At 37.0% G+C, this 9509-nt stretch overlaps 1 protein-coding gene across 1 annotated transcript; it reads left to right on the forward strand.

The window, feature by feature from the left end:
* The first annotated feature begins 943 nt into the window (after window positions 1–943).
* Window positions 944–7093, forward strand: LOC147277287 (dicarboxylate transporter 2.1, chloroplastic-like). Its single transcript, XM_086253776.1, has 4 exons — window positions 944–1900; window positions 2258–2571; window positions 5275–5723; window positions 6736–7093. Exons 1-4 carry the CDS (start codon window positions 1088–1090, stop codon window positions 6849–6851), a joined length of 1692 nt encoding a protein of 563 aa, XP_086109902.1. The 5' UTR covers window positions 944–1087; the 3' UTR covers window positions 6852–7093.
* The last annotated feature ends 2416 nt before the right edge of the window (window positions 7094–9509 follow it).

Raw genomic sequence — 9509 nt, forward strand, 5'->3', positions numbered from 1 at the left:
AACATTTTTTTTTTTCCATTTCTCCTCTTTTTTACTTGCAGCAATGTGTAACATATTAGACACTGTGTGGTAGTTACTGATTCGAAATCAATAATTGTGTGACAGATACTGAAAATCAATATCTATAAAAACCTAAACAAATACTATCACACAGATACTGAAACTGATAATGTCACACATATACTAAAACATATATTGTCACACATATACTGAAATAGATACTATAAATCTTTATCTATTTCAGTGTCTGTTTCAGTAAATTGAAAGTATCTGTGTGACAATATTTGTTTCAGTATATATATATATGACAATAACTATTTGAGTATCTATGTGACAATGTTTGTTTCAGTATCTGTGTGACAATGTTTGTTTCAATATCAATGTTACATATATACTAAAACAGATATTGTCACACATATACTGAAATAAATATTATAAATTTGTTTCAGTATATATGTGAGAGTGTCTATTTCAATATTTATGTGACAGTGTCTGTTTCAGTATATATAACAGTGTATGTTTTCAGTATCAATGTCACACATATACTAAAACAAATATAGTAACAGATACTATAAATCTGTTTTAGTATCTGTGTGACTGTCTGTTTCAGTATATGTATGACAATGTCTATTTCAGTATCTATGTGACAATGGACTGGGGCCCGCACCTATTGACCAAAACGAAATTATCAAAATTAAAACAGTGGATTGGGGACAAAATGGTAAAACAAACTAAAAAAAATCAGTAATGGGCTGGGGTCCACAGGATTATTGACCAGAATGTAGTTTTTCAAATTATATGATTGACTAAAATGGAATAGCAAATTATGTATTGACTATTTTGTAATTTGCAAATTATTTATTAACTTATTTGTAATTTGCTATAATAATAATAATAATAATTCCATTGAATTCCCTCCTCACATCAAATATGCGCACTGTTACTCATCACTCTCTGTCTCTCCGTCTCTCTTTGGGAGCTCCGCTCTTCTCCCAGAGAAATAGAATACACCAAAAACTCTCTGAATCTCTCAGTCTCTATTAGATTCTTACTCCCAATTTTCATTCATTTCTCTCCCCCCGCAACAATGGAGAGCTTCGCCCTCCACTCTCTCTCCACCTCTTCCTTCTCTCTCTCTACTCGCGCCTCCTTAGTCCGCCGCTCAAAACCCATCCTGAAATCCCCACCGTCTTTCCCCAGATCATCTCACTCACTCTCCACCCTCCGATCACCCACCCTCTTTGCCTCAAAACCCATCTCCTTCTCTCCTCTTTCAAAATCCAACAAAACCCACTTCCCAATTCAAGCCTCTCAATCCCCACAACCCCAAACCAGCCTCACACCACCTCCAGCACGGCCTCAAGGCGCCAAAGCCATCCCCTTCATCATCTCCGTCGCCATAGGCCTCGTCGTCCGCTTCTTCATCCCCAAACCCGTCGAAGTGACCCCACAAGCATGGCAATTGCTCTCCATCTTCTTATCCACCATTGCAGGCCTGGTCCTTAGCCCGTTGCCGGTCGGCGCTTGGGCTTTTCTCGGGCTCACCACGTCCATTGTCACAGGAACACTGACGTTTCCGACGGCGTTCAGTGCTTTTACCAGTGAGGTCATTTGGTTGATTGTGATTTCCTTCTTTTTCGCTCGCGGGTTCGTGAAGACGGGCTTGGGGGATCGAATTGCGACGTATTTTGTTAAGTGGTTGGGGAAGAGCACACTGGGGTTGTCTTATGGGTTGACCATTAGTGAGATGCTTATTGCGCCTGCAATGCCGAGTACTACTGCGAGGGCTGGTGGTGTTTTCTTGCCTATTATTAAGTCCTTGTCGCTCTCTGCGGGGAGTAAACCGGGTGACTCATCGAAAAGAAAGCTTGGTTCTTATCTGATTATGTCTCAGTTTCAGGTTGGTGATCTTTTACTCCATTGTATTGTTAGATATATTTCACAACGATCATATAAAATTCAGTAATTTATATGTTATATTAACAAAGATCATATGAATTTGTGGAAATTTATATGTGTTTTTTATTTCTCGGGTTTATATTAAAAACCGGTTTAATATACTTTTTCGATTAATACCTGGGACAATGTATTGAATGTGTATTTGGTTAATGGGTTAGTTCATTTTTATTTCTATTTGATTAATTCAGCAATTAAATATTAGATGCTCTGTTTTTGTTGGATCTATTAACATATGTTATTTGTTTCATCACGTGATTATTATGTGACTTATGCATCGGTCTTGTGTGATGCATGACAGTCTGCTGGTAACTCTAGTGCTCTTTTCTTAACGGCTGCAGCTCAAAATCTGCTGTGCCTACAATTAGCTGAGGAACTTGGGGTGATAATTTCAAGCCCTTGGGTTTCTTGGTTTAAGGCTGCTAGTTTACCAGCACTTGTTTCGCTTCTAGCTACTCCGCTAGTCTTATACAAGCTTTATCCTCCAGAAACCAAAGACACACCTGATGCCCCTGCCATGGCGGCAAAGAAACTGGAGCATATGGGTCCTGTCACAAAAAATGAATGCATTATGGTTGGTACAATGCTTCTTGCTGTCTCTTTGTGGGTCTTTGGGTACGTTGTTGTTCTTGCTTTTGCCCTAATTATTATAAAATTATCATTTCAAGTAGATCATCATTGCATAAACAACTATATCCTTCTTTTTGGCAGTCTGTTATATTTTGCACTTTGAATAGGACTTTACTTGGGATGCTTCCATGGATTCAATGATTATAATCGATTAGATATTTCTTTTTCATATAAGCTCCTTATCTTTAAAACTGTTTTTTTTTTTTCCCACTATCTTTAGAACTGTTAATTCTACTCCCAACAGAGGTTATTTGTAAGTCAGCTTTAGTGGTTCAAGTAAAATTTATGGTTATGTATTTTTTTGGGGTTGAACAAGTTGGATTTTCTGACTGTTGTCTCCACAAACATATTGCTTTTGATTGTGGTGAGAGCTGATTTTATGAACTTGTTCAACAGTAAGAACAAGATGAGCTTGTTTTAAGTGTTATGATCCTAAATGGTACTGATTGTAGTCTCCATACTTGAGGTGATTATCTCAATAGGTTTGGTCCATGAATTTTGTAGATAGGTAATTTGAGATTTGACGTGATCATTTTAGTATGTTTCATCCATCACCATAGTTGCTTTCCCTTAAGAAGCGCTTTTTAACTTTTATCTCTTTTAAGTGTGATACTTGAGGGCAAACCTTGACATAACAATAAGGTAACTCCATTGTGACCTGGAAGTTGCAAGTTTGAAACGGGAAACAGCCTCCCTGCAAGTGGGGTTAAGCTTGTGTACAATTTTTACCCTCTCCAAACCCTGTAATTGCTTGAGCCTCATGCACTGAACTGCACAACATGGATAAAAAATGAAGGATTTGAGCAATAAATTGGCATGGGTGATTCAGGTTGGTTTTTGCTTATCTGGGTGATTCGGGTTGTTACGGTGAGAGTAAGAAACAAGCATAGCATTGAGACCTGCTTTTTTTTTCTTGGCTATCCAACAGAGTATTATACAGTTCTTGTACTCATTAGACCGAACAATCAAATTCTATGAATTTGAAATTGGAATCGGCATCTCTTCCAATTAATTTAATGCAAATGGCAATTTAGATCTTAATTGTGATAAGATCTGGATCTGGGTCTTGAACCTTCCGTAGGCATGAAGTATTTTTTTGGGCTTCTATTATCTATTAATTTTATTTCAATATAAAATGGGTGTTGGTAAAAAAAAGTTATGTTGAATTGTGGAATGATTGAGACCATCAAATTATTGAAGGGAGATTAGAAGCTAAAGGTAGACAATCGCATTCCCTCATTATCCTTTATCAATATTTCATGAAACAATACCAAAACTTCGTTCTGTAAATAAGGGGCCATGGATCCTTCCCCCTTTTCTTTGTACTTAATTCCATTATCTTACTGTAGTTACATGGCTACCTATAAGATGTCTTACTTCCAAAGGTTGCTACTCAGCAGTGAATCTGAATTGGGAGTTCAAGGATGATGGAAAGTGGGTTCCACCAAATGACCTTTACTTCCAAAGCTTGCTACTGTTGCCTGGAAACTGTACCCTCCATTTAGTTCATAAAATGTAGAATTATGTCATGATGGTTATTTGAATTAAATTTTGTACTCAAAAGATCACCTTTAGGCTTTTTTTTTTTTTGAAAAGAGAGAAACTTTTTATTGATCAAAACTCAGAACAATACACACAATGGACAAGATGTCCATTATTGAGAGAAAAGATCAAAAAACGAAAAAACATAGAATTAGGTCTCATAAAGCCTAATCCATTTATCTAAGTGCTGCCCTCCAATCTAAGATTATATCGAATAGATATACCCCCCTGAAGTCACTAGTAACAGATGCCCAAAGGGATGACCAAAACACTACTCTATCCCACAATTCTTCAACATCTGCACCTCTATAATCCTCAAAAATTCTTCGATTCCTCTCCATCCAAATAACCCAGAAAATGGCCAGCATTCTGCAATTCCAAAACACCTTGGCCTTCTTGATCCCACCAAAACCAAAGAACTTTTCACTCAACAAAGAATAGCACCCTTCTGGCATTACCCACATTACCCCTGCATCTTTAAATAAATTTGACCACAGCTTTGCTGCTACAGAACACTGAAGGAAAACATGATCAACACTCTCCCCTTGGATCTTACACATAACACACCTGCTTGGAGATAAACAAACATTTGGCCTCCTTTTTTGTAGAATATCACAAGTATTTATCTTTCCAAGAGCTACTAACCAAGCTAAAACTCTGACTTTTGGAGGAACTTTTGCTTTCCAAATCAAGCCTGCCGGTAGAAAAAGACTACCATCGCCATGCCCACAAAGAAAGGTAAAAAAAGACTTTGAAGAGAAAAACCCTTTTGAGTCCAATTTCCAAATTCTTGAATCTCTAGTGGACGACAAATGAACTTTCTCAAGCACTAAGAGCAAGGATGACAACTCCTCCACTTCTAAGTCATTTAAATTCCTTCGAAAGCCCAGGTTCCAAATTGGCTGAAAATTAACTCCCCCTGCCATTTCTGCCACTGTTAAGCCTAAAGGTGATCTTCTGGCCAAATTGGCTCAAAAGATCACCTTTAGGCTTTAGTGCAACATTTGCAACCGAGCAAGATATTCTTATAGCGATAGTTGACAGTTGCAAACCATTGATATATATGCTGTTCATGATTTTTCTTAGAATGCATTTTGTCCTTCCAGGGTTCTGATTCACCAACTCTTTTTCTTTGTTCCCTTGTAGAGAGGTTCTTGGTATACCAAGTGTCGTAACTGCAATGATTGGCTTATCTACACTCCTTTTGTTAGGAGTCCTTGATTGGGATGACTGCTTAAGTGAAAAATCAGCATGGGATACTTTGGCTTGGTTTGCTGTTCTAGTGGGTATGGCTGGCCAATTGACAAACCTTGGTATTGTAACCTGGATGTCTAATTGTGTAGCCAAAATCCTTCAGTCTTACTCTTTGAGCTGGCCAGCTGCATTTGGTGTCCTTCAGACAGCTTACTTCTTCATCCACTACCTCTTTGCAAGTCAAACCGGTCATGTGGGTGCTTTATACTCAGCATTTCTTGCCATGCACTTGGCAGCTGGGGTACCAGGTGTCTTGGCAGCGTTGGCTTTAGCTTACAATACAAATCTTTTTGGGGCCTTAACACATTATAGCAGTGGTCAGGCTGCTGTATACTATGGAGGTATGCCCCCCTTTCCCCTCTCTTGCATAACTTTCTAATTTGTTTTCATAACAATTACATTTTTGTAGGTTTCATTTTTGTTTCCATTAACAGTTGCTCCATTTCATAGTTTTATAGGTTTTATAATTATTCCCCTTAAAGTTTAGGATTTTCCTTCACTCTATTTGTTGATGATAAGTTTTAGAATATATCATTGTTAATTATCATAAAATATTAATATTCTATTTGCAACCAACCTTCTTCCCTCTCTCTCTCTCTCTCTCTCTCCCTTTTTTTTTTTTTTTTTTTTTTTTTACAATAGCACTCTGAAGTCAAGAACCAGAAAAATATTGAATTGTATCTTTATATTTGGCCAAATTACGATTTTGGTTTGTGCAGTTTGGGTCAGATTCCATTAAGATCCCTGTAGTTTCAATTTGTGTCAATTTTGCCTTTGTAGTCGTCCAACGGTTGCAATTCGGGGATATGGCCTTAATTCTGTCAAGTGTGTCTACGGAAAGAACACTCACTGCGCACAGTTGGGGGTATTTTAGACTTTTTGGGTGGTCTCACTTCTTTTTTTTTTTTTTTTGGGCCGTTGGGTTGTCTCACTTCATTTTAGGTGACATTGCTCCATTTTCACTTGACAGTTGGGATTTAGGGTGTCAAACCAGAGTTCTGGGGAAAATTTAGGATCTACTGTGGAATCTTGTCGAGCGAAAATGGTTAGGATTAAGTCAAATGAAGTGAGATCACTCAAAAGTGTAAAATATCCCACTCATGAGCAGCATGGCTCTCTCCATTGACTCAATTCATGAAATTAAGACACTGTATTTGGATTTCTTAATAAAAAAAAAGACACTATTTGGATTGCAACCGTTAGACAACTACTGGAACAAAATTGACACAATTGAAAATATGGGGGGACCTTGATGGAATTTGACCATTACATAGACTATTTTTTATAATTTAGCCTTTATATTTTCTATTCAGGGTGGTGACTTATAAGATTTTGTTTGTTCTTTTCCAACAGCTGGTTATGTTGATCTTCCTGATGTATTCAGAGTGGGCTTTGTAATGGCTCTTGTGAATGCTGTCATCTGGGCATTAGTAGGGTCGTTCTGGTGGAAATTTTTGGGCCTCTACTGATTTACAGTTTGTGTGTAAGTAGATTTTGGTCTTCCCTGTTGTATTATTTTCAGGGCAGAATTGAGGTTGAGGCCATCATTTTATCAAAAACAAAAATTTCAATTTTAGCTTATACTATTTTTAGCTCTTTTTTATTGCAGTTGTGTAAGTTTAATGACACAAACTGAGAGGATTCGATTGTTTTGGCGGAAGCCTTGCCTATAATAAGAAGTGAAACCATAGGTCCTCGCCTGTTTTCTATACTTTAATATGAAGCAAAGAATTTTCTCTTTTGAATTATTATTATAGGTTTGTTTCCTGGATCCAACCAGATTGGGATAGAAAATTTGATGCTTTTGAGAATCATCCTGCTACTTTCCATGTGGAGTTGAATTTGAAATTATTGTAGGACGACTCATCCATGGATGTTGCTATTACATGACCTGATATGTTATTCCTGGTTCATGCTCTTAACTAGTATATGAGTTACCCTTACTCATCTTCATGTTGTTATTCCAGTTCTTCCTTCGTTTAAAAGGAACTTCCAGGAGATGTAAATAATCTCAAGTATAAGCATATTGTGTGTTTTTTTTTAGTTGGGGGAGGGAGGATCGAATTTGGGTGCATTGTGGGTAAATCTACAGCTCTTTTAACTAGGTTACTCAATAACTACTAAGCATATTGTGTGTTGTACAAACAAAATGGAGTGTAGTACGTACATATAATTTTGTCCATCACTGGAACTGCAGTGTCTTTTAAAAAAATATTTTATTTTATTGTATCACCAATTCTATCCTCATCTAGTCTGTTCATAACACAAGGCTGGCTTTCAATAACATGAGAAGAACTTGCATATCTCGGGGATATTAACAGGTGGTATTCCCATCCTCCCCTCTCTCTCTCTTTCTCTCTCCAGTGGTAACTCCGAGATACCTAAGTTTTTTTTTTCGAATTGATAACCCAAATACAGAGAATGGCCCAAGTGAACATTTTTAAAATAAGAGGATTATACATAATTCTTTTGATTTAGGGGAGGGGAGATCGAACTTGGATGCATTGCGAGTAATTATATCGTCCTTCTAACTGGATTATCTAACAACTACGGATTATACATAATTATCTCTCTCGTCAATTTTTAAATTCGCACAACTTAATAAAATTCAAAATAAGAGGAATATTCATAATTATCTCTCTCAATACACTCCACAAGTCATGAGAGACTTCCTCAGACCAAACATTAACGATGGCTAATGCGATGAGCAGTGCCATTTCCCTATCTACACAATTATGTCATATTCGTAATTTTCTATTCTTTAAAATTTTACGAGTTTGCCACTATGCTGCCCACCGGTGGACTTTTGAAAAAGTATAAACAACTCGTTTAAAGACTATGGGAAATAATTTGCCGTCTGTTGGGACCCCTCCCAAAAATTAGTAGGCATTAAAGATTTTTAAATGTTTAATTGTCACATAGAGGATTACTATTATATATATAAGTGCTGCAAAAGGCTTGGCCGAAATCAGCTAAGAGAATTGCATCCTGGAGTGATTCTTTTGGTGAGCCCAACATTATTATTTTGTCTATTGGAGGGAGACTTTAATAGGAGGAAAAGTCAAAGCATGGGAAACATTGGGTGATAAAAGCCTCAACCAGATAAGCAACATCAACGTATGCTGTTTAGAGCAATTCATTTCAAGCCACATAATTACCAAAACTTGAAGACAAAAAAATATTTATTATAAAAAAAAAAAGTTGCAGACAATTGAAAAGACGGCTCTCTCAACATCAATCAACACACACACAAACCCCAAAAAACTTACTACAATGTGATTTTTAATTCAATTCCCCAACAACTTTTTCAAAGCTTTCAATACTTCCGTTTTTGTAGCCTCTTAAGGCCTTTCATTTGTAGTTGATTTCTTGTTGTATTTTCTCCCAGCTCCACGCTTCTCAATATTTGTATTTCTCTACTTTTTAAGCATCTTTTACTGTTCTTCATTTCTTAACCATTTAATTTCCCAGTAATCTTTTAATTTCTTGTCCAAACTCCCAGCACCCTTTACATTTTTTGCACTTTACTTTTCTTCAAGCTCCATTACTTTTATCATTTGAAGTAATTTCCTTGCCTTTGCACTTGCTTATTTCATTTCAATTTTATTGTTATTTTGGTTGTTCATGCATAAAGTCCTAGATTGTCCTAGGCAGAAAAAGAACCTAGATAAAGTTTTCTCGTTCTTTTTTTATCGCACAGTCGTTTTTTAGAAGTCAGATTTGTATTTAGTTCTCTAGATTTATTTTTGTTTATTTTCATCTTTACATTTTTTATTTGGCTACACCAAGCTGAATAGTGGCACGTCCGCACCCAAAGGTCGGAAGCGTCACCTCTCACTCACGGCGAGGTGTTTTGGCACCAGTCGCGGCCCTCCACGTGAAAGCATTGCCTGTAAGAAATTATTAGGAAAATTAACTTATGGTCCCTAATTGTTGGAATAAAATACATAAAAGAAAGCTACTTGTTGCCCGCCGGAGATAAATTGATTTTGAGGACCATTCATGTGCTGCTTGTAATTTGCATACACCATTGCCTTTTCACCTCAAAACCATCACCAAGAAGTTAGAAGTACACTTTGATATCTTCCAAGGCCGGTTTGCTTGTTCTTGAATTAGATGGCCCTTGC

This window comes from Dryas octopetala, chromosome 8 (genome assembly GCF_963921425.1).
Source record: "Dryas octopetala chromosome 8, drDryOcto1.1, whole genome shotgun sequence".
In the NCBI taxonomy this organism is placed as follows: domain Eukaryota; kingdom Viridiplantae; phylum Streptophyta; class Magnoliopsida; order Rosales; family Rosaceae; genus Dryas; species Dryas octopetala.

What these genes read in the sequence shown, in the direction of transcription:
- LOC147277287 (XM_086253776.1), top strand. Translation starts at nt 1,088, where the DNA reads ATGGAGAGCTTCGCCCTCCACTCTCTCTCCACCTCTTCCTTCTCTCTC. An exon ending in TGATTATGTCTCAGTTTCAG is followed by an intron (nt 1,901 to 2,257) that starts GTTGGTGATCTT and finishes GATGCATGACAG; the next exon opens with TCTGCTGGTAACTCTAGTGC. An exon ending in GGCTGCTGTATACTATGGAG is followed by an intron (nt 5,724 to 6,735) that starts GTATGCCCCCCT and finishes CTTTTCCAACAG; the next exon opens with CTGGTTATGTTGATCTTCCT.